We start from the raw sequence: 25,684 nt of genomic DNA, 5'->3' as shown, positions 1-25,684 counted from the left end.
ACACCTTAAATATAAGTATTTAAATATTTGTTAAAGAAATACTTGAATTTATGAAGGATAATAGAAATAAGGAAGTGTAAGGAAGAAACCCATGGAAGTCCCATATGATAAAAATATGACATAATGGTCACATCACTTTTGATAAAGCTTTTTGATATTTTAAGATACAGTTTGCCAATTCATAAAATATGTTTATGTTTAAACTCATTTTGATCACAGAAAATTAAACAAAAACAAATTAAAACCAAAAATATAATGTCTTTTTCTAATTATAATTAAATCAGTGCTGTTTAATTATATGTTTGATGCAAATAAAATTAAATAACATATTTTGAGTCATGTTTTTGCCATAAATAAATGTTTTTAAAATGATTCTACTGTTAGAAAAAATTTATGAGTTTTTCATCCCCTACACTATCATATTAGCTTATCATTAAAATAACAAATAAAATGTGTATAAGCAGCAAAATGGTGCAGCTCATATAATTTAAATATCAATTAATCAAACTTTTTAATTCAATATATTTGGGAATATATATTTTAACTTATACCAAAATAAGTTTTTCCCTAAATGTCCCTAAATGTAAAACATTCCTGTTTAAAAAATACTGAAGAGGAGTAACCGGATTCTAAATTCCTAGTCACCAAAGCTGTTATTTAATAAACACATCTAAAAGGGGAAAATCAATGAATTTGGAGCATCTGTTATATGTTTTATTCATTAAGAAAACACATCTAACTCTAACAGAATTTAAGGAGGCCTGTATTTTTTCATAAAACATATAAGAAATCTTATATATTCAATAGATGGTCAAATTTTTTCTATTCACTAAAAAATGTAAATAGAAAATAAAAATCCTACAGCCTTTATTTTAGTGCCTTTCTGCTTGCAGAATGTTTAAAAGTGATTCTTGACATTTTTAAGACAGAGCTTGAGAATCTGTTTGTATAATCTTTCTATTGGTAACTTAACTTAGGTTCTGATCTTAGAAAAAATTAATTATGTGTAGCTCATGTTTAATTACAGAGTAGAAAGAATAGTAAAATTGGGATACTAGGGCACTTCACTCACTTTAAAGTGTCATATTTAAACATCATGAAAAGGCTACGTTCAAGATATTTTAGTAAAATAGTAAACTGTATATGCTTAGTACATTAATCAGTTTTTTATATATTTTATTTTTTATAGAAATATATTGAAATATTAGTATTTATACATTTTCTGTTATATGGTCATTTATAGTTAACATTATTGCTTTACTTATATTTACATGTAAATGTATAATATAAAATATATATATATACTTTTTAAGAACACAACTTTGTATTTTTCTTTCAAGGGAATAATAGAGCCATAAGCATTGTCAAAGAATGAATTGTCTTTGAAGTTTCATGAACTGTTCAATGAATTGTCTTTGAACCAGATGTAGCTCATACTGATGATGGTCCCTTGTGATAGATAAGCTTGTTCCTTCTGCATAATCTTCAGTTCAAGTTAAAATTACTAATTACTGAAAAATCAAATTAATATACTGAATCATTTTCATACTAATACAGCAAGGAAAATATTTGTGGAATATATGAAGTGTCACCTGTGCACAATATATATGTATAGTAACATGTTACTGCAACCATGTATCAAGTAGCAGTTTATTTCTCTGTTGTTTTATCTCCTTAATGGAAGTTTTATAAATAGTAACATTTAGTTTTCTCCCATCTGTTCTGTATATTCAAAACATGCTAAAACCAAGCTGTTCACTTCCTAAAAATATCACCACTGATCTTTGACAGTACAAGAGTTTATTAGTGTACAAAATAATGATCTACTAGGGAATGTCAAATGAATCTTACTAGTCAGATTTATGGGGGCAGAGTCAACAAGAAAATAAGTCAAGAAGCAGAAATAGTGTTTTAGGTGGAGAAGAAAATTTATAAATCATCCCTTGTCTTTGGAGGTCAATAGTGAAACTGTTGGTAAACTCTGCATGCAATTTTGACTGAACTAAACCTATCATTCACAGTATCTCTAACTGGTGATTTCAGTGGACATAATCTTTGAAATGCTATGTTTCCATGATAAAATAATAAAGGGAAATGAAATAATACCAAATAATTTCTTTGAAAGTGATCTCACTCATGTGATTACACATGTGTACTTCTTTGGTGCATTTCTTTTGTGGCTGTTGTTTTAAAATCTCATTATTTTTTAAAAGATTCTGCAACTGGTCATATCTACAGGCACAGCCAGATAAGTAATCAACCAAACCAAACGATGAATGATTCAATTCAGTAGAATCTGTTTAAATGCTCAAACATAGAGCACTAAACTCATTGTTAACCTGAACCTTTCCTCAAAATTATTACCCTGTTCTTCACATCTCTATATCAGAAGGTTTCCAACCAGATTTATGTGACTCTCTATATAAGGGTGTTTCTAAGTTTACTTTTCTTCAACTTTTCAGCATAACTACAACATTGAATAAAATATTTTAAATAGAAATCATCATTCAGAAAATACTATTGTACTGTAAAAACTAATTTTCACTTTAGTAATTTCCTTAAAATATATCTTACTGTCAGAAACATAGTTTGCTTTGTCATTCTGTCTTTTCAATTAAGAGATCAAAAAATTTAAGGAAAATTAAGACTCATTATAATTGACATATATACACACATATTATATAAAATATTTGATATTTAAAATAATTTTCCTAATTATGAATTTGTGTGATTTACTTTAAAATTTAGAGGATGAGTAGTACAATATATGTGTATATATATATGTGTATATACAAAAACTTAATCTAAATTAGTAATTTGTGTGGATAATTAACATAAATATTGTTTTCTGTTATACTACCAGATTGTTACCAAATTAGCTTAATGAATTTTAAAACAAATTTTGATTGGGAAATGCATGGTGTTTTCATATATACTTCTTTAACCGTGGAGTGACAAAACCAATTGTCCTTCCATGTTGATATCTAAGAATTCACCATCTGATTCAAAGGAAGACTTATCTGCAGTGATCTCATGAGTGTACTGGAGGACAGAAATAGAAATTTCTCTATCACTGTACTGGACGGTAGAAAAGGAATTTTTCCTATAAGTACAGACAGATTCAGTGAGTTGAATGATGTTGTCTGTTTGCTTGTAAATGTCTGATTTTCTTTTCTTTTTTTTCCCTTGAGGAGATTGATTCAGTCTGGAATTTGCTTTCATCATGAGGTACTCACTTAAAAGCGAGGATATGGGAGGAGGAACACGTGAACCCTACTCTCCCTACTTCTAACATCCAAAAGATAATCGATATGCAGCAAAATAAGGACAGCATTCAGCCAATGTTCCCTAGGTTGGGTCAGTTCATTATACTGACTATGTAGATGATTTCTAAGTTTTATTAGGATAGTCTAAACTACCATAAATAAATTGGTATGTCTACATTCTACTGTTTTAAACTTGTGTAGGGTTACTTATTTCAGAATAGACCCATAGAAGTTTGATTAATAAGACAAAGCTTAGCATTTTTATGGCTCATGATTGCCATGTTGTTTTCCAAATGGGGTATATTAATTTATAATTATCGCTATACTTCTTTCAACCTGCATATTAATCTAAATTGTCTGCTTATATAGCAGGTAAACATTTTTTTATCAGCTTTATTGGAATATAATTGTTTTACAATGGTGTGTTAGTTTCTGCTTTATAACAAAGTGAATCAGCTATACATATACATATATCCCCATATCTCCTCCCTCTTGCATCTCCCTCCCACCCTCCCTATCTGACCCCTCTAGGTGGTCACAAAGCACTGAACTGATCTCCCTGTGTTATGCGACTGCTTTCCACTAGCTATCTATTTTACATTTTGTAGTGTATATATATACATGCCAATCTCTCACTTCGTCCCAGCTTACCCTTCCCCCTCCTCGTGTCCTCAGGCGTATTCTCTCTGTCTGTGTCTTTATTCCTGTCCTGCCCCTAGGTCTTCAGAACCATTTTTCTTTTTTTCTTAGATTCCGTATATAAGTGCTAGCATACGGTACTTGTTTTCTCTTTCTGATTACTGTAAATTCTGCTTTATTTAAACAAAGTGTCTTTGCAGATGTAATTAAGTTAAGGATTTTGAGATTATCCTGGATTATCCACGTAGACCCTAAATCCAATGGCATGTGACTTTATAAGAGACAAACAGAGAAGACAAACACAGGAAAGGTTATATAAGAACAAAGGCAGATGTTTTACTGATGTGGCCACAAACCAAAGAAGTCAGCAACCACCAGACTCTATAAGAGGCATGGAGCAGATTTTCCCCTAGAGCCTCTGTAGCAAGGGCAGCCTTGCCCACACCTTGATTTTGGAGGCTGTCCTTCATATTTCTACTGTGATTACTTCTGGGAGTGGGAAACAATTGGGTGAGATCAGAGATGTGATGGTGTACATGCCAGAGAAAGCATTTTACTTTTGACCCTGTTAATTTTTGGTATGATAGAATTGATTAGGTTAATAAACATGACTTACAATTAAATTATGGAGAAAAAAGAAAATTAATAGAGATTACAGCTTTCAATTAAATGCCTCTTAAAACAAAAATTCAATGGGTATTTGTTGAAGACTGAAAATGTTTCTATCTACTATAAAATCACTAGGGATTGTAGCTTCCTCCATATACCCCAATGAATAATTAGTTGTGCGGTCTGAAATTATAGCATTCACTTGTTCATCAAATAATTCTTGAGTTCCTATCATGTGCCAGACATTGCTTTGTGTGTTTGAGATAAGGCAAAAAAACAATTGGCAAGAGGAAAATTTCTCTGCCCTAATGGAACTTATATTCTAGAGGAAGAAAGATGAAATATATGATTGATCTGTCTCATCACCATCATCATCATCATCATCACCACCATCTGTTAAATAGTGCTAGGTACTAAGAAGAGGGAAAGGAAATGTTATGTTTCTCACTAAGAAAAAAAGAAGCGAGCAATTGAGTCATGTGGCTATTGAGTAAAGAGCATTCCAGGCAGGAGACACAGCAAGTGCTAAGATCTTTTAGAGAAGTGTGACTGGAATATTTGAGGAACAGCCTAGACATGTGGAGATCTAGGTAGCTAAAGCAGAGTGAACAAGTAGTAGGAAACAATGTTAGAGCAACAGCAGAGGCCAGGTCATGGAGGACCTTATATGATTTACATTGAGGAGATTGGATGCCACTGGAGAATTCTAAACTGAGGATAAGACAATCTAACACATTTTTTAAAAAGGGTGTTGGAAATTATTTTTAAAAAGTAAGATGGGCCCAGGAAAGAAACGTAAATGAACTTAATGATATAGATGAATTGGGATGGGAAAGATTTGGCATTGGGCTCTTAGTAAATTTACATTGGCTGCTGCTTAGTGTTAGAACTTTATACTAGCAGTTATACCTAGAGTCATGGCTTTAGACATTAGGCAAGAGACTGGGACAAGTATCTGCTGGTGAAACAGATGGTTAGTGCTGTATTCAGGAAATTCAGGGTATAGATTTGCAGTAGTTCCAATGTTTCAGAACAATTGTTATTTTTGAAAAGCATTAATAATAGTTAACTTTATTCCAAATAGGTGTGATTTGTCGTAAAACAGTCCTCCTTATACTTGAGCAGAATTGTAGCATGACTAGGCTAATGACTTAATGCTAGATTATAATACAATACTATAAATTGTGCTTGGTTTCCAAATTCCTATGTCTTCTTGGCCTGTGTGTGGGAGAGGAGATGTTGTCAAATGGTGGACTAATGATAATCCATTACTGTCTCCAGTAAAGGGTGCAAGAGACTCTTGTTTGAGAAAGGATTCAGTTAATGTCTATTCTTAATACATTGCAGAAGGAACTACTCAATTCTAGGCATTGATTCATTATTCCTCAAATAGTATCAGCTCTCTAGGAAAAATCAGTCATAGTCCCTCTCTTTAGGAAGAGAGTTTTCTTAGGAGTTTTTCACTTTTCTTCCATTACAAACAAGCCCCTTTAACTTCTGCATAGCCTGTTGTCAGTTATCAAGCCCTTTCCTCATTTGAAGCCAGACAGGTGTCTGAGTGGCACTCAAAAAGGAATATACCACATTTTCCAACTTTCTCATCCTGAAGAATCATCTAGAAATCTTAAACACAGATTCCTAAATTCTACCTCTAGAAATTCTGATATAGTAAGATTTGAGTGGTACCAAAGACCTCTACCCCAGACAATTCTGATTGAAGAAGGGGGTCTGTAAACCAGCCTTTGAAAAATGCAGCCTTATAATCTAAAGTTTTGTAAGATGAAGCAGTTTCAATGTAATCAAATCAATTTAATTTCTAAATTTGGCCTATATTTTGTGATATATTAGTATAACTTCTCCCATCTTTACTCGCATCTCAGGATTAACACTTCAAGTTTATATTTTTTATGCTATAGCTTCTTATAGTTTAGTTACAATGTTTATTGAAGCTCTTGCACTAGGGAGGAATTTCAGTGGTAAGCCACATTCTAGAAACAAGGCTTTAATTGGGACATTGTCTTAGAGAAAACACATTGAGCTCAATAAATGAGAACTCTTTCATGGGTAGAGATAAAGTTTTCAAATTGTGAGACCTTAAAAAGATGATACTTATGGGGCATATACACAAATTTATGGGCAACTGAGTCTGCAAACTGAAGATACACATTTGTCTATGTATGAAATATGAAAAGATGTATTTCCTAATTCTCGCCAGTGAAAGATCCAAGAAGCAATAACACTAGAGAAGCAAAGAACCAAACTTTAACTGTGATCATCCACTTTCAATTTCCTTACTTCTGTTTTCCTAATAACCAGTACTCTCTTCTCTCAGGTTTCAGTAATGTGGTCAGTATTTCCCCACTCAAGGTGTGACTCTCTCTATTTCAACTCAATTTGTTTTTAATTTTAAAAATTTGCTTCCACAACCACTGGGGTACTGCTACATTCTTCCTTCTTCCTGCATTATTTATTTCTGTCACTTTTCTCTCCTATGGTTAGTAGCTAGCCCTGCTAATTTCAGACACTTGTTTCCCCTCTTACCATCAACATTTGCAAATCCTGTTTTTCACTTATACTTTAATGGGTAAATAGTAGGTTGTTAGATTTGTTCACCTTTATGATTATTGTATTTCTGGAGAGATGAATAGAGGTATTTGAAATTAAATGCCTTCCAGTAAATACTAGACCCTGATTTCTTTACAATATTCTCACTAATAAAAGTTGAAGATCTGCCAGTTTCTTTACCAATCACTCTGTTAAAAAAGCTCTTCTCCCAATTCTCTGTAAATTTTCATTTTCTTGAAGTCTCTACAATAAATCTGTTTTGTTTAAAGACATTTTCCTGCAATAGCAAGGTGCCTACCTTGTTCTTGCAGTGAGACCATCCTATTTTAAGGGATGGGTTTTGTTTCTCTTTTTCTTTCTTGGTTATGGAGGCCTACAAAAGTCACAAAGAACTACATTAACTTTTAATGGTTGCTCTTCTCCTAGTAGCTAAAGGGCACCAAGAAGTAATGGCTCTAACTTTATAAGTACAAATAACCAAATTATAAATGAACTTTCAGGATTTGCTCCATAAAGTCAAAGTACTGAAGTATGTAAATGTGTAATTATTTTATTCACATACCCTATTATCCTTCTTGGTTGTTGAAATTCAGATTAGATTTATTTTTCCATTGCACATATGAATGTCCATCAGCTTACAATAGACATTTGAATGTAAACCATTTCACATATAGCATAGCTTGTTAAAAGACTTTAATTCAGCAGAAATTTTACCCTCTAAAAATTTTTAGTCTACCACTGGTAAGTGATCTCTAAGTCTTCAATTCATTGAATTCATTATACTTAATAAATTTTTTTCTCTCAATTTTATATCAACTTAAAATATATTTTGTACAATAAAAAGTACATAACTTTCACAGTTTTAAAAATATTATTAGTATAAAAATTTACACTATGCTATAATAATATGGTATAAAAATTATACCTTCAACATCTAATCCTTTAAAGTTATTGATAAGCCCAAACATCTTATTTTCTTAATAAAGAGCCATTGGATTTCTTAAAATAAAGTCAATGTCTTTGGGGGTATGTGGTAAGAACTTAGTTATTTAATACACTAATAAAATAATATAAATTGTTATATAGCATTTCCTTTTTCCTTTTCACTCTATTCTTTAAATGAAATAGTGTCATTTTTATGATGATAGGGTCAGCTATTTGTCCGACAGCATCAAGTACTTTCTAGAATTTTTTTAAATCAATATTTTTATAGGCTATACTCCATAAAAAGTTATTATAAAATATTGACTATATTCTCTGTGCTGTACATTACATCCTTGTAACGTATTTATTTTATACCTAGTAGTGTGTATCTCTTAATCCCCTTCACCTATTTTGCCTCTCCCCTAACCCTCTCCCCTGTGATAGTAACCACTAGTTTGTTCTCTTTATCTCTGAGTTTGTTTGTTTTGTTATATCCATTTATTTATTTCATTTTTTAGATTCCACATATAAGTGAAAACAGAAAATTTAATATAAGTTTGCAAACAAATTGGCTGAATTTTTCTTAGGGATAAATGCATAGAAATTAATATGTTAACTATAGTAATTTTATAAATTAATAAAAATTATGACTAACCAAGTTATTTATATACCTTTGGGCTGATCTTAGATAGCATGGTGTATTTTAATTGAATATATAAATTAGATCTTACATAGACATATATCTCCACTCCTACCCTTACTATTACTAATAAAAATAATTTAAGTACTGAGAATGTATAAGATACATTTTCAATAATTTCTTAGAATTAAACTTTTTAAATAAAGTACATAATAATGTATTCAGTTGGTTACTTTACAGCAAAGTAGAGATCTTTATTATTATAAATATAAATTAATAACTCAAAGATTCACATTTTGGTTTCTTTTATACAAGTAAAAGTGGTAGATCATATCTGAATCTCAAGACTTTTACAATGCAGAAAAAAATCACAACATTTCTCGATAATTTTAATAGCACAATATAAAATTTAGAAAACTATAATCTTAAAGAGATCAAATATTTATAATATTTAATATTTTAATAGTATTCTACTCCATTATATAAACTAACATCAGCATTTGTCATAACAATTGGAATACATTAACAAACAAGTTATTAATCCAAATATACCAGTGATGACTTTAATTGTGAATAATAACAATGGTTTCTATAAGAAATTACTTTAAATATAAAGACTGTGATAGTTTAAAAGTAAAGGGATGGAGGAAGAGTCACCATATTAACACTATTTTTAAAAGCTGGTTTGTCTATATTAATTTCAGACATAGCAAACTGACTTCAGAAAAAGGAAAATTATGAGGGATAGTGAGCAGCATTACAAATATTAAAGGGATAAATTCTCCAGGAACACTTTATAATCCAAATGTATGTGCACTTAATAATAGGCCATCAAAATAGATAGAAGCAAAAGGAGAAATAGATAAGTCAACTATTGTAATTGGAGACTTCAGCACCTCCCCTGTCAGTAACTGATAGATAAAGCAGGCATAAAATCAATAAGTTGATTTGAACTGCTCTTACAATCAACTTGATTTCATTGTCTTTTATAAAATATTCCATCTAACAATAGCAGAATACATATTTTTCTAAAGCTTATGTGGAATGTACCACAATATCTATGTTTTGATTCATAAAGCACACTTTAGCACATTTAAAAGAATAGAAATCATACAAAGTATGTTGTCAGACCATAATAGAATTCAACAATAAATAAGTAACAGAGCTTGCTGGAAAATCTCCAAGTTTTTGGAAGTTAAACAATCCATGTCTAAATAACACATGGATTAAATGTTTCAAGAAAAACTTAAAAAATATTCCAAAGGAAATGAAAATACAACTTTCAAAATTTGTGAGATGCAGCAAAAGCAGTGCATAGAGGAAAGTGTATAGTGTTAAATGCTCACATTGGGAAAAACAATAAAGATCTAAAATTAGTAATTTAAGCTTCCATCTTAGGAAACTAGAGAATAAAGAAGAATTTAAGTTTAAAGAAAGCAAATAAAAAGAAATAATAAAAATCAGAGTAGAAATGAATCAAACTGAACATAAGAAAATAATAGAAAATCTGCAAAACTAAAAGCTAATTCTTTGAAAATATCAGTGAGATTGATCAACCTCCTGCCAGGCTAACCACAAACAAACAAACAAATTCAAATGATGAGCAATTTCAGAAATTAAGTAGGTATTGTTACTATTATGGACATTCAAAGAGTAATAAAAAGTATACTATGAATAACTTAGTGACCATATATTTGATACTTCAGATGAAATGGATCAATTCCATCAAAGATACAAACTTGCAGAACTCTCACAGGAGAAACATATAATGTGAATAGTCGTATGTCTATTAAATAAATTGAACTGATAGTTAACAACCTGTCAAAAAAGAAATCGACAGACCCAGATAGACTCAACAATGATTCTACCAAACATTTACAAATGCTACCAATATTACAAATTTCTCCCAGAAATTAGAAACTTAGAGAAAACTTCTAACTCATTATATGAGTTCAACATTACCCTAATATCAAAACCAGATAATGATATTAAAATAAAGGAAAACTACATACCATATTGCATACGAACATAGACTCATATATCCCCAACGAAATACTATTAAACCAAATCCAGCAATACGTAAAATAATGCCTATGTGGGATTATTTCTGGTATGCAAGGCCAGCTAAACATTCAAAAATCAATAAGTGGAATCCACCGCATCAAAAAACTTTAAAAATATAAACATATGACCATACTGATTGACAGTAAAATGCATTAGACAAAATCCAACACCAATTCATGATGAGAATATTCAGCAAACTATGAATAGAAGGGAACTAAGTTTCTACCATTTGATAAAGAACATCTACAAAAATCCTACAGCTAACACCATATGTAATAATGAGAAACCAGAGAGCAGTGGTTTAACTCCAAAGAGCAGTAACAAGGAACAAATATCCTTTCTTACCAGTTCTGTTCAATATCATACTGGAAGTCCTAACTAGTTCAATAAAACAAGTAAGGGAAAAATAAATTTATAGATTGAAATAAAGAGAAAAGAAACAGGATTTATTTGTACATGGCATGAATGTTTATATAGAAAATCCCCCAAACTGACAAATAATTCCCAGAACTAGTGAGTAAAACAAGATCAAAGGATTACTAGCTTAATATATGAAAGAACACTTTCCTATATACCAATAATCAAAGATTGGTATTTGAAATTTAAAAAAAAAATACATGAAATAACATGCAATAAAATGAAATACTTAGGTGTAAATCTAACAAAATAAGTATAGGCCCTATGTGGGAAACTATAAAACAATGATACAAATTCAAAGAAATTCTAAATAAATGGAAATGCATTTCATCCTCACAGATGGATGACACAGTATTATTTTGGTGTCAATTCTTCCAAACTTGATCAATAGATTCAATGCAATACCAATGAGAAATCCAGAAAATTATTTTGTGGATATCAATAAATTGATTATAAAATTAATATGGAGAAGAAAGGGACCTAGAATAGCCAAAAACACTACAGTGGAACAAAGCTGAAGTACTCAAACTACCTAATTTCTATGCTTACTGTAAGCTTATGTGCACTGGTGAAAAAATAGATAGATTATTATATAGAAACAGATATAGAAACCCCAGACTTAAACTGTAATTATAGTCAATTATTCTTCAACAAAGGAGCAAAGGTAATTCAAAGAAGGAAGGTTAGCTTTCATAATCATTCTGGAGCAACTGGGCACCTATACACAAAAATATTGATCTAGGCACAGATATTACAACTTACACAGAAATGAGCTCAAAACGGATCATAGATTTAAATGTAAAATGAAAAGGTATGTTGTTTTTGAATAAAACATAGGAAAATGTTGGCGTGACCTAGATCTGACAATGGGTTTTTAGATACAACACCAATAGCATGTACCATGAAAGAAAAAAAAAAGGATAAGATAGACTTTATTAAATTTATAAATTTCTATACCTCAGATACTGCTGTGAAAAGAATGAAAGGCAAGTCACACACTAGGAGAAAATGTTTGCAAACCGTATATTTGATAAAGCACTTATGTCCAAAATATGCAAATAAATGCTAAAATCAATAGTAAAAAAATTAAAATGGGTAAAAGGTCTGAATAGACACATAAAGCACATATACAGATACTATATAAGCATATAAAAATATGTTCAACTCCACCTGTCATTAGGGAATTGCAAATTAAAGCAAAACCGAGACACTACTACACACTTATCACAATGACAAAGAGCCAAAAATCTAATAATGCCAACTGCTGGCAATTATGCAGAAGAACAGAGACTTATTCATAGCTGGTGGAAATGTGAAATGGTACAACATTTTTTGGAAATGTTTTGTCAGTTTTTATTAAGTTAAGCATAGTTTTATCATACAATCCAGCCATCATGCTCCTAAGTAATTATTCAGCTGTTTAAAAATTATATTCATACAAAAATATGCACATAAATGTTTACAGCATCTTAATGTATAATCACCAAAAAAAAATGGAAGCAACAAAGATGTCTTTCAATAGGTGAATGTATATACAGTAGCATATTTAGCAATAAAAAGCACTGTGCTGTCAAGCAATGAAGGCAGGGGTGAATCTTAAAAGCATAGTGCTAAGTGACAGCAGCATGTCTTAAACCACTATATACTATGAATGCATTCTCGAAAAGGCAGACCAGACAGGTGTAAATTATCAGTGGTGATCAAGGGTTTTGGGATTGGGAGAGTATTGAACAGGTGAAACAAAAGGGATTGTGTAGGGTGGTGAAAATGTTCTCTGTTATACTATATTATACTGTAATGGCAAGCACAAGCTATTAAGCATTTATCAAATTCCCTAGAACTTTATAACACAAAAAGTAAACATTTCCCATATGGAAATTTTAAAAAATCATAAGTGAAGTTGGGGAATCTCAGGGTGGAATGCAATAAGTGAAAAAAGACTATAATGTATTTCAAATGTAATGAGTGTGTTGGGAGAATAAGATGCTGTCCTAAGTAACCTTGGAAATGATTGGACAGTGTAAAACCGAAGGCAAAAATAATTGTACATAGCACTGTATCTAGTTAATAAAGTTGTTTCCCATGGTGGCACAGGTTAACAATTCTGAAACCACTATAAATGGTTACTTGAATTAAACAATTATATAAATGAATGGCAGGAACCCGCTTGCTTTCCTCACCACCATGCACTCACCGCTTTGTCTTTCCAGCACCAATTTAAGCTTCACCTCTTGAGAGGTTTTTCCCCTAAAATAGACCCCGCTCTTCTTTTTTATTAGCCTCTAGTTTCCAATGTAGCGGATAAAACACTTTGAAATTACGTGTGTGTGTGTGCGCGCGGTAGTTTTTGTTTGCTTCGCTCCCCTGTAGAACTGGAGCACGCGGCGTGCGGGAGTGAGCCCGAGTTTCGCGGACGGCGTCCTGGGGAAAGTGGATTCTCTGCCCGGAGCTGAGAGGCTGACTTTTGAATCAGCTGTGCAAGAGAATGTCAGCATTAATGGGCAAGCATGGCAGGAAGCTTCAGACAATTACTTTATGGATTCTGATATCAAAGTCCTTGAAGACCAGTTTGATGAAATCATAGTCGATATAGCCACAAAACGTAAGCAGTATCCCAGAAAGATCCTTGAATGTGTCATCAAAATCATAAAAGCAAAACAAGAAATTCTGAAGCAATACCACCCTGTTGTACATTCACTGGACCTAAAACATGACCCTGATCCAGCCCCTCGTATGGAAAATTTGAAATGCAGAGGAGAAAAAATAGCTAAGGAGATCAGTGAAGCCATGAAGTCCTTGCCTGCATTAATTGAACAAGGAGATGGATTTTCCCAAGTTTTAAAGATGCAGCCTGTTATCCAGCTGCAGAGAGTCCACCAAGAAGTGTTTTCTGGTTGTTGTAGAAAACCAGATGTTAAACCTGAGAGCTTTACAGCACAAATAGAAACCACACCAGCAGAGAGTTCTGCTAGGAAAGACACTGACTTGGTACTGAGAAGAAAGCGAACTAAAGACTGCCCCCAGAGAAAATGGTATCCACTGCGGCCAAAGAGGATCAGTCTTGACACCTAAACTCTTTTTGTTTATCTTGGGAGTTGAGATTGGGCACTATCAACATTTAGATTCCAGCTTAATGCCTGGATGGGACTTCATTTAAAACAACAGATAAGTAGTGATTCTTTTACACAAATATAGTAGCTCTGTGCTGGGGTATGATGTAATATTGTATTTCTTTCCTCACCTTTGCATTGATAGTCAGTGAAAAGCCTATTGTTTGAATATTGGCACAAAGCCTGTCAATGGTCATTAAGAGTGCAAACTTTTACTGTCCTTGAATACCATCAACACTTGGCTGCCTTACAGCTTTTATGGAATTTCAGAAGTAACATATTCCATTGGGTTTCCTGGATATACATATTTCTTTTTAAAAAAGAGCTGTGTGACAGTTGTCATTATTTAAGGACTGAAAGTCATCATCAGTTCTGCACAGGAGCAGATGCAGTCCTCCCCCACCCCTGCAAAGCAGTTTGATTTATCAAATTAGCGTGCAGGTGACAAGACTGGCTCTGACTTTGTTACTCTAAGTTCCGCTAATTTGGATTTGTGGGATTAATTTTAGGATTTTTTGGTTTTGTTTTGTAAGGTAAAGAAGATGATTATTTTGTGAAGATGATTATTATGTGTAAAAATTTCTGTTAGAAATAAAAATTGGCATGTAGCCAATGTTTCTTACCCACACTTTTGTTTTCCATAGATCTCTTAACTTTTAAACATAATTTGACTTGGAACTAATAAGTTTCTTTTCAGGATTTCTCATTATTTCTTTGTAAATGACTCCAGGTCAAAAATATATATCAGATTAATACATTAAACAAATTGTCATTGTGGAACAAATATAGATGCAATCATACTGAACTATTTTACATTTAAGAATGTTTATATATCAAGTATATAATCATTGGTAGAAGTCTGAGAAAGCTATATTGCCTATACTTCTAACATTAACTGCAGTTTCTTATCTCTTATTGTGTCTCTTACATTAATACATTGTAGGCAGTGTCATCTAATTTGCCAACTGTTTCCCTATTAATGACTGAATACCTTCATTCCTTTGCAGAGGAATTTACTAATCATGAGGCTGGAAAATCCGTACTTCTCTTGTTCATTATGTCTTAATAATCATAAAAGTCTAAATGTGACAGAAAATCTGTCTCAGTGAAGAAAACTTACAAAGCTACTTCATCGCATTCTGTATTTGAATGTTACAACTTGAGATCTGTATATTCGTACACAGCAGTGTGTTTTTTATTAAAATAATGTACAAAGACTTCAAAAAAAAAAAAATGAATGGCAGATGGTGAGAGCAAAGTTTCTCACAGAGTGGGAGGTTAGATATAAGCATACGGAAGAGGCTAGAATGATCAATGTGGTAATAAAGTTGGAGATATCAGTAAAGACTGATGTTCAAATTAATATAGATATAGATATTTACATATAGACTTATTTATACATGTGTTTATATACATAAGTTATTATACATACATGCATACCTTCCTTTGTTCTGTCAGGTTAGAAACAGCATCCTTCTCTTCCATGCTCAGTTTAAAGTTGTATTTAAAATGTTTCTTACATTTGGCAAAGTTTTTCTTCAGCCTAGCTCCTTTTTCCAGCAATGGAGCCTCATTATATATGATATAATAATAGACATGCTAAACTGTTTCTACATGCAACTGTAGCTTTTGTGGAATGATCAAACATGCTTAATAAAGAAGCAAATATAACCTCTAGAAATTAAAAAAATAATAAGAAGACTGTATTCTTAAGGTGAAGTGAGAATGTGGCTGAATAGACAAGAAATTTCCCTATTTAGTTATACTATAGGGAGATTGGGATTGACATATATACACTACTATGTATGAAGTAGATAAATAATGAGAACTGACTGTGTAGCACAGGAAACTACTCAGTGCTCTGTGGTGACCTAAATGGGAAGGAAATCCAAGGAAGAGGGGATATATGTATGTGTGTGTCTGATTCACTTTCTTGTACAGCAGAAACCAACACAATGTTGTAAAGCAACTATACTCCATTTAAAAAAAAAGAGAGAGAATATGTATTAAATATTAAATAATTTTTCTATTGATGATAATATAATAATTTAAAACTAGAGTAATGCACAGTTAGGTGCTGACTTATTACCCCATCCTGCCTTTTCTTAGAAAAGAAGAGATTCTCTCACAAAACAGGGGGTTCTGCTTCAAGGGACATTTTTCAAAGAGTTGACAATATTACTGCTACTACTACTACTATTAATACTACTGCTACTATAATTAATATTGTTAGTTTCTGTAAATATAATGTATACCTATTAGTAAGTATTAATCTTGCATTCAGAAGTAGACTCTATAAATCTCATTGGCATAGTTTCCTCAATCTATGTTCAGTCTCCCAAATTAATCATGAGGATTCTAATTAAACTGACTAATAGAGATAAGCACAATATAAATTCTAAATGCAATCCTAAAGGTACAAGTTTCCCTGGAGCTACAGAGTACAATTTCAAATTTTTTCTTTATATTAAAACACAAAAAAGATAGTATACAATAGTGTTGCAAGTTATCCACATTATTGATCCCTCTTAGTAAGGACTTGAAAATCAAATCAGTTTAAAAAAAAAAAACAGCAATAATTTCTATGCTTGTGTACCATAGGCTGTTTCTTGGAGATAATGTTTTGATTCAATTATGTCTGCAAGCACCATAATTTCTATTGATGAAAGTGGATTGACATAATTGTTTAAGCCTATAATGAACTAAATGTTACACAGAATTCAATCTTCCTCTTCATTTACCTTAATTTATTCTAGTTATAAATGCCATTGACTTCCATGATTACAGAATAAATCTCACTATAGGATCAATTACTACAGTTTAGAATAAAACTTGAGTTATTTTGTAATTATATTCACCGAGTATTCCATTTTAATTTAAAATAGCTTTTGCAAAAATACTGGAGCTTTAATGAATGACATGCAGGATTACATTCGAACCTTTAACATGTAATTATTAAAATTATTATAAATTGTTATATTTCTTCATATTTGGTTAATTTCACAATTTTCTAAAAGTATCTAAACAGATGCTTTCTGGATTTAATATATAATTTACCTATTTGATGTAAGAAAGTGTGTTTCTCAAAATAGTATATGTATGTTTTTTGTATTTCTGAATTTTTTAAATGAGTTTTTTCTTTTTATGAGAAATACTAAGAGTATCATTTAATAACTTTTGTCATCATTAAATATGACCAAAATACTGTATGGTTTCAAATTAAGTTGAAGTAATTTAAAAATCAAGTCAGTTTTAAAGAAAGAGCACTAAGTATATTTTCTTTAATATAAATGTGAACTTACATACTTTCTTATATCAGTGGTTCTCAAATGTTTTGGTTTCCAAATCCCTTTACCTTCTAAAAAATTATTGTGGGCCACGTGAGTCATATCTATATAGGGTATTATATCTACAAATATTTACCATATTAGAAATTAAAACTAAGAATTTTTAAAATAAAATAATATGCATGTATACATTTCAATAGTTGTCAGAGCAGTGACCTAAACACACTGTTGTGTAACTTCCGGAAAACTCTACTGTTCGCTCATGAAAAAATGAAATTCAAAAACTAAAATGTTTTTAATGAACATTTAAACATTTAATGTAAAGAACATTAAATCCTTGGTAATTTCATCACTTTGTTATTTTTCCAGAAAGTTGACCTTATCTTTTAAGACTGGACAAACTAATATAGTTTTTATTCATAAAAGGCTAAAATTGCATATTTATCAAATTTGCCCTTCCCTTTGCTTCTACTTCTGACACATGCATATTCACAAGCCCAATTAATACAATATTTATATATGTAATTATCCAGCTTGATCTTTTAATCTAAACAGAAATAGATAAAAATAAAATAGTAGCACATACTTTCATTGCCTTTGAATAAATGTCAGGTAGACCTCCTAAACAACTACCACGGCATATTTCTTGTAGGATGATCATGATAGAACTGTGAAATTGTGATTCTCTTGTTCCTATCTTATATTTATTTCCATTGTAATACATTATTTGCTGGACATATTTGTCAAATCTTGAGTCTTGCCACTAAGAAAACAATAAAAAACTTTATATTTTTCTATTAAAAAATGATGAGAAGTTCTAAATAAAAAGGATGAAATGATACAATTTAAAATGTAATCCCCATGAAACGTTAGTATAAATTGTGGAGTAAGGGACTCTGAAAATTCCTTCATAAAAGCAATGATAAAACTGACAAAATAAAATGTCAGAATCAACTTTTTCAGAACTCTGGAAGTTAGCCAGATATTTTCAGGAGTTCAGGGAGTATTTATTTTAAAAAATGCTGAGTCTTGATATGACAGCTTCATGATGTTTTAATTTGCCTGTACCTATATCACTTTGTCCAGCCCTACAGTGGACTTAAAAACTAACCGGTCACAATCCTAGTGAAACCAATAATCTGGTAGCTACCGCAGGAGACAAAATGGGATTACAACTTTTTTAAGATTCATTCCTAAAGAATTATTATTATTTCAACAATCTTGTGGTTCTCTGTAAGACCCCACTTGCAAGACTGTCTACATTTGACCTGACTTGGAATTCCTCTAGAGGAGTATTTTTTTCCCCATGGGTGATTGTCATAAACAATTACAGGGAATTGTTTAACTTTGGTTGGCCCAAGGTAAAAAATATGAGTTGGGGCAAACAATAGGCAAACCAAAAAGTCTTAAAAGGAAAAGCTGAGAAAAAAAGATGTCTATAGAGTCATTGCAAACCTCCAATATATTCTTGGGAAGTTATAAGACCACACACATGGATAAGTCTGTGTTTATGGCCAGGAAAGACTTGAGGCTGCCTTAAGTTTTCACGTTAGCCAGACTTTGAGGCTCTGCTAAAGCAGGAAGTAAAGACAAAAGTAGAATCGTTACCTGACTGGCTGAATATTGAAGGCATGCCCCAATACACACACACAGAGCCCTTCATAAGAGATGATACATACAGATTCTAGGCATTTAAGGAAATATCTTAACTAACTAACTAAGCAGAGACTAGTGGCCAAACATGGCAAAGAATATACTCTTTACAAAATTAGCTTAGAAAAGTTGTCAAACAAGCAAAGAATAAAAACAACAGACCCTGGAGAGAGAATCTGATTTGCAGAATTGTTGCATTATATTATTTAAAATTTTCAGGTCACAGCAAAAAATTATAGGATATAACAAGAAGCTGAAAACCAGCAGTTTACAGGACATAGTATTTATTTTCTAGAGCAATAGAATACTAAAGAAACAAATTATACTCTGCTTCTGACCATGAGGAACTAATTAGTAATGGATTCCCACTTTCTCTTTAAACAAGTAAAACACTGAAAATAATATATGAAAACTGTTTATATATATTGAATTAAAGGCAGTACAGGCCTATTATCCCTGAAAGAAGGTAAATAAATGAGGCATAATCCATGATCACACTAGATTTCTGCCTGGTAGTATTTTATGGACAGAAGTTTAAGGAATGATATTCTTAGCAGAACACAATGATCTCACTGGGTTGAGGAGACAGTAATCAGGTGTCTGGAGTCCAAGGAGCAGAGAACTAAAGAGGGGGGAAAGAGCTACAAAAATATACATAAGGGTCTTGTTGATTCTTTGGCTGAATAATAACTATCGCATTGAAAGAGTAAATCTCTCTAAGTCTAGTCAAAGAATGAGTCCTTAAGTGTTCACAAAACTACTACTAGACTAATAAGTGGATTTAATGAGGTTCGGGATAAAAGATTAATAGAAAAAGTTTTATTTATGTATGCTAACAGTAAACAACTGAAAATGATATTTTAAAACATTTATAATAATATCAAAACTGAACAAAATATATATAATACTGGAACAAGGAAAACTATAAAACATTGCTAAGAGAGATTAGGAACACCTAAAAAAGTATAAAATATACCATATTCATGGATTGGAATATTTACTATTGATAAGTTAACTATGCCCAGATTGATCTATAGGTTTAACACACTCTCAATCAAACAAAGCCCTATTCACCTAGTACTCTGTAGAAAATGAAGGTTTTATAGAGACAGAACCAGGGCTAGAACAAAGAGTTAGAGGTAAAAGTAGAGATAGACATATATTATATGATAGATACATATAGTCCATGTATTAGATACATATATATATATATATATATATATATATATATATATATATATATAAAACTGAAGGATCTAGAAATAGCCAAGAGAAAAATGTTGGAAAATATTTCTATTTGATTCTAAGACCTACTTTAAGACTACTATAATCAAGACAGTAAGATATTTATATTTTCATAAATATGTATATCAATGGTATAGAATAGACAATCAAGAAATAGACCCATTAGTTTACAATTATCCCGGAATAAAGCTAAAATAAAGAAACAGACCCACATCTATATGGTCAATTTACTTTAAGTAGTGCCAATGTAATTAGAGAAGAAAAGAAAGTATTTTCAACACATAATGCTAGAATAACTGGATATTTATAGTGAAGAACAGGCCTCAATTATTATGTCACAACATACACAGAAATTAAATTATTACTTTGTTGGTAGGAATGTTAAATGAGACAAAGATCATGTAATATACATATCTTATATGGTTAAACATACACTTGCCATACGACCCAGAGATTGCCCTAGGAATTTCTGTTTGAAAAATGAACTTCATTTATTATCAGTGCTTTGTCATTTTATATTTAGGGTAGTTATTTACACAATTGTGTTTGTCTACCTTTTGCTAATTGATTGGATATATCACAGCTGTGATGTGATCCATTGTTTCTGCTTTCCTAGAGATCTTCATTTCCATCTTGTATAATTTTGTTTCACTTTAAAGAATTTCTCCTGGTATTTCTAGTAGTGTGAGGCTACTGGTACCAAATTCCTTCAGGTCTCTTTTATACTAAAATGCTTTTATTTGCTATAACTTTGAAAGTATTTTTGTTAGATATAAAATTCTAGGTTAACATATTATATTTTTAAAGCAGTTTAAAGTTTCTCTTTCATTGTCTTTTCTTTATTGTCACTGGTAAGAGAGTAGCCATCATTCATATCTTGTGTTTATGTAACAGTGTCCATTTTCTCTAACAGTTTTCAAGATTTCATTGTATTTTTAGTTTTCAGCAGGTTAAGTGTGATTTGCCTAGGTGTGTATTTCTTTTAATATTACTTTTCTATATATGGCTCAGTTTAGATCATCTTTATTTGCTTCCAAGAATGATGAATTTTGTTCTAGTAGGCAGGTAATTAAAGGTGAATTGCCTTGATTTAGAGTAGAGTTGGTTTTAGGTTTTATTGTAGTGGGTTTATCTCAGTTTTGTTCTTAGTCGCAAACTGTATCCCTTAATCCTGTTATGTAATCCTTATCTTTAAGGCATGATTTCTGGGTTTTCACTGACAGTGTGAGGTTTTCACCAAGATCCTTTAACTCAGTAAGTTTTGTACTCCTAATCCTGTCTATACAGCTCTGGGGTAGTTCCTTTTATCCCTGTTCAGTAATTTTAGCCTTCCTAATGTGGTTTCTACCTGTGTTCCTGCAGTGCATAGTCTCAGCCTCCTTTTGCACAGTTTAAGGAGTCAGCCACAGTTTTGAGATGAATTTGTGTATTTGGTGGTTCACCCTTCTGTTTTGCTCTCCTTGCTAAGATTCTCCTCCTCAGTGTGCAGCCACTCTTGCAAACCCAACTTCAAGTTCTGATTTTGCAATCCAGTAAGATGGCTTATATAATAAATTGGAAAGTTTTTTCTGTTACTCTGCTTGATAAATTTCTTTCTTTTAAGCTTTGTTTCCCTCCAGTTTTCTTCCAGCTTTTAGTTTCTTATCAATGTATTCAAACAATTTTATAAATATACACATATACAATTATATGTAATATATTATATATATCCATAGTTTACAAGTCTACTACCATCATTACGAGAAAGATTAATTGGATATAATTTATTTTGTTATCAATGAAGTTGAATTCCTACAAAACAATTTTTGTTTTAGATTTATTTTTTAGATACAAAAGTACTGAATATTTGAAAAATTTTTAAATAATTAATTCTAAATGTTCGTAGTGAATTTTTTAAGTAAATAATCAAAACACTATTATAGTAAATAAAAAACAGTGGCTATGAAAATAAATTGCTTTTGTTCAGTGCTTTAAGTTTATGAATGTACTTATATTTTATTCAGTCTAACCATAACCCTACAAACCAAGCATTATAATCTCTTATATACAAATGGCAAAGAGTATCAGAGAAAGAAAGTCACTTACCTGAGTTCTATTATTAGGAGGCAGAACCTTTACCTATATTTGTTTTATAACAACAAATCCAATGTTAAGGCTGAAATACCAAGGACTTTATCTATGAAGATCTTTTTAAGTTCCTTAAAGGAAAAGGGTTGATAAAGCTATGGAATTCAAGATCAAGGGCATACAGGAATCTTTAGGTTGGGAAATAAGAAAATATCAATAGATAGGTCTACAATTTATGATGTCAGAATCTCCTGCATTCTAGACCTGCATCATGTAGTTTTTGTAGTATAGTGAACAAATAAAACTTTTGTTATTTACACTCCTTTTTCAATGTGAGAGAACAGCAATTTGAAAGTTGAAATCCTGTTGAAAACCTTTTTTTGTATTTTCTGTTCTTCAGCACTTGGAAACCTTGGGAAATTTACTTTTACTCCAGATGAAGTCTCTTTTAGTGATGGAATTGACACCCCATCCCCTCTCCCAGTCTTAGGTCCATCTCTTCCATTTCTCCTCCTTGTGCAGGCACCATTATCCGGGATAATCTATGTATCTAAGATAAACACCCTCTGTTACATTGCCTACACACATGGACAGACACACGCATGCACATTTACCTCTACTTTTAGTTCGAAGAGGAACGTGTTTCAAACAAAACAAATTTATCAGTGTTAAAATCTCCTGTAGATAATGCTTCATCTGAATTACCTTCTTCAATAATTCAGATAATATCACTGCAGCAGTGAGAACTGCTGAGGTAGATTCTCCTGCAAGTTTTGTTATGCAGGACTTTGTTCTTTTCAAGTTTTTGAACCCACCCTCACTTTGTTTTTTATCATCCTGTCCTTAAACGAAATGTGCTTTTGTCTTTGTTTCATTTTTATATAACTTGGTAAAAAGCCAAAGTAACTAGATTTTAGGACTGTTCGTTTATTATTTTACAATACAAAAGTTTACACTTTGAGTTTCATCTCATATCCATATTCTACAAATAAATCCTAATCTATAATCCTATTATCTTATTTGTGTAGGATTGTATTTGTGCAGGATTATGTTTGTTTTCGTGATTTCTATTTATAGGAAAAAAATTAGATCAAATGTTTAAAAAAAAGCAAATGTAAAATTTTATATGCAAATGTAATTCAATATCATTGTACAGCTATCATGGCTAAAACATGATTTGTATGATATCTGGACTGTTTAACAAATATGTCCACAACCACATTGTTAATATGTTGAAGATATATGTGTATATATATATGTATTTGAAGACAGTGGAGGAGAATCATAGAACTTTGCTTAAATTATTTAGCACAATTATTATTTAGTACAATTATTTAGCACAATTATTTCTAGTCATAAATACAAAGAATAAGAAGCATTTCCTTTCTTTCCCCTTTTACTTGGTTAAAAATGTATAATGAGTGTTATGTGTAAGGCATTGTGGCAGTCATTAGGAATCCAGTGATTCAGTGGTATCCTGGTTTCTATTTTTATGGGTATGCAATCTAAACATAAGACTAATTTTTTTAAAAACACAAAAGCTCAATCTAGAAAGTATTTCTGATTAAGGAATGACAGACTTCAACTGTACTATAGATTCTTAACAGAACCCTAACTCCTAGAATTGAAACTAAAGAGGAATTTTAGTTTATATATATATGTGTATATATATATACAACATGTATATAACAAACATATATATGTGTGTACAATATGTGTATAGTGCCAACACCTAAGCAACTAACTCTGTGCCAAACTCTAGCTATATTCTCCAAAATTTTGTCTGGAAGGAAGAGTAATTTAGTATGATCAATTTAAGAAAATGGATGCAATGGGTGCCAAGAAAGAGGTGAAAAATTTTCTTTCACTATAGTCTTATAGTTCTTCTCTATGACCACCCTGAATAAAAGTACCGATGAAAGAAGATAAATAAACAAAGCCATAAGAATTCTAATATTCCCTAATTTGGAGACAGATAATCTGATGGTAAGAGAAAAATCAAAGAAAATCTCTGATAGTAGAGGTGTCTCCATATCTGAACTGGAACTGGAAGGGACTCCAAGACCTGCTGTTTTCTAGTGCATAGCACTTAGTTGAGAGAATGAGTTAAAATCAAGGCCTTGTTGGAGTGTACATGATATGCTTGAAGAACAGTAAAGATATTGATCAGTAAGATGCTGTGAAAGATCAAGTGGTATATGTTGGTGACTTTGACTAGAGTTATAGCAGTGGAAAAGGTGAGAAATTGTTTTATTTTTTAAAGTAGAGCCAGCTGTTTCTGCTGATGAATTAGAGTTGGTATGTGAAAAGATGAGACACCCCACATTATTTATCCTGACCTGCTGGATCTATTCTGATAAGGGTGAGATGAGCAGTACCATAGACTGCTAATTGTGTACCAATACACACTCTACCATTCTCTCTTAGTGATAGACCCTCACATTTTAAAACGTTTGGAAGGGTATACAGGGAGCAATGTCTGAAAAATTTGACTCCTTAGCACCTGCCAAACTCTAACGTCATAAAAATTTTCTTTGACTTTCCCTGAAGAATCTGTTTGTAAACTTAAAATGAATGTTTCAACCTTTGCTTCATCATATTACAACACTCTGGATATAATTACTTAACACTGTTTTGTGTGATTCTTTCTAATTTTCTTTATGACTGTTTTTCTCATGAATATAATACAATGATTAGTTCAGTCTTAAATGCCCAGTACAGTTCATGTTTATACTCCCCCATAACTTGTGTTTTTTCTTAACCAGTTATCTAGATAGATTTTTATGAAATAGAATAGAATATCTATTCTAGATAGATATATATCTGTGTATATAGATATACACAGTGTACATATTTATACACTATGTTAGTTAATCACATCATTATCATTTACAGTATGACATGTGATTTATTTAATTGTTCCTCAACCACTAAACACTAAAATGTAATTTCACTGACTAGTTTATATACCCTTGTGTATTTGTATTGGAAATTTTATAAACATAGATGCATAGAAGTTTAAGTTTGGTGTCAAAGGGTGTGTATTTTAACTAGAAAGGAACTGACAACTTGCCAACCAAAATAAAAATTGACACATGTCTTTAACCTTCAAGTGTTCAACAGCTTTCTTGTCCACTCATGTAGAGCAAAAGTGATCATAAAAAGCGTTAAAATATTTTTGCTTGTTTGATTAGGGGA

The 25,684-nt window shown here is 31.5% G+C and overlaps 1 protein-coding gene across 1 annotated transcript; it reads left to right on the top strand.

Annotated features, from left to right (window-relative positions):
- Positions 1-12,378: 12,378 nt before the first annotated feature.
- On the top strand, positions 12,379-15,416 carry LOC132524317 (kinetochore-associated protein NSL1 homolog). Its single transcript, XM_060156168.1, has 2 exons — positions 12,379-12,444; positions 13,495-15,416. The coding sequence occupies exons 1-2, from the start codon at positions 12,379-12,381 to the stop codon at positions 14,194-14,196; spliced, it is 768 nt and encodes a 255-aa protein (XP_060012151.1). The 3' UTR covers positions 14,197-15,416.
- Positions 15,417-25,684: the final 10,268 nt, after the last annotated feature.

The sequence above is a fragment of the Lagenorhynchus albirostris genome, chromosome 8, assembly GCF_949774975.1.
Source record: "Lagenorhynchus albirostris chromosome 8, mLagAlb1.1, whole genome shotgun sequence".
NCBI classification, from domain to species: Eukaryota; Metazoa; Chordata; class Mammalia; order Artiodactyla; family Delphinidae; genus Lagenorhynchus; species Lagenorhynchus albirostris.
Note: the sequence above shows the minus strand (reverse complement) of the source record. Positions and strands in the feature narration are given on the sequence as shown.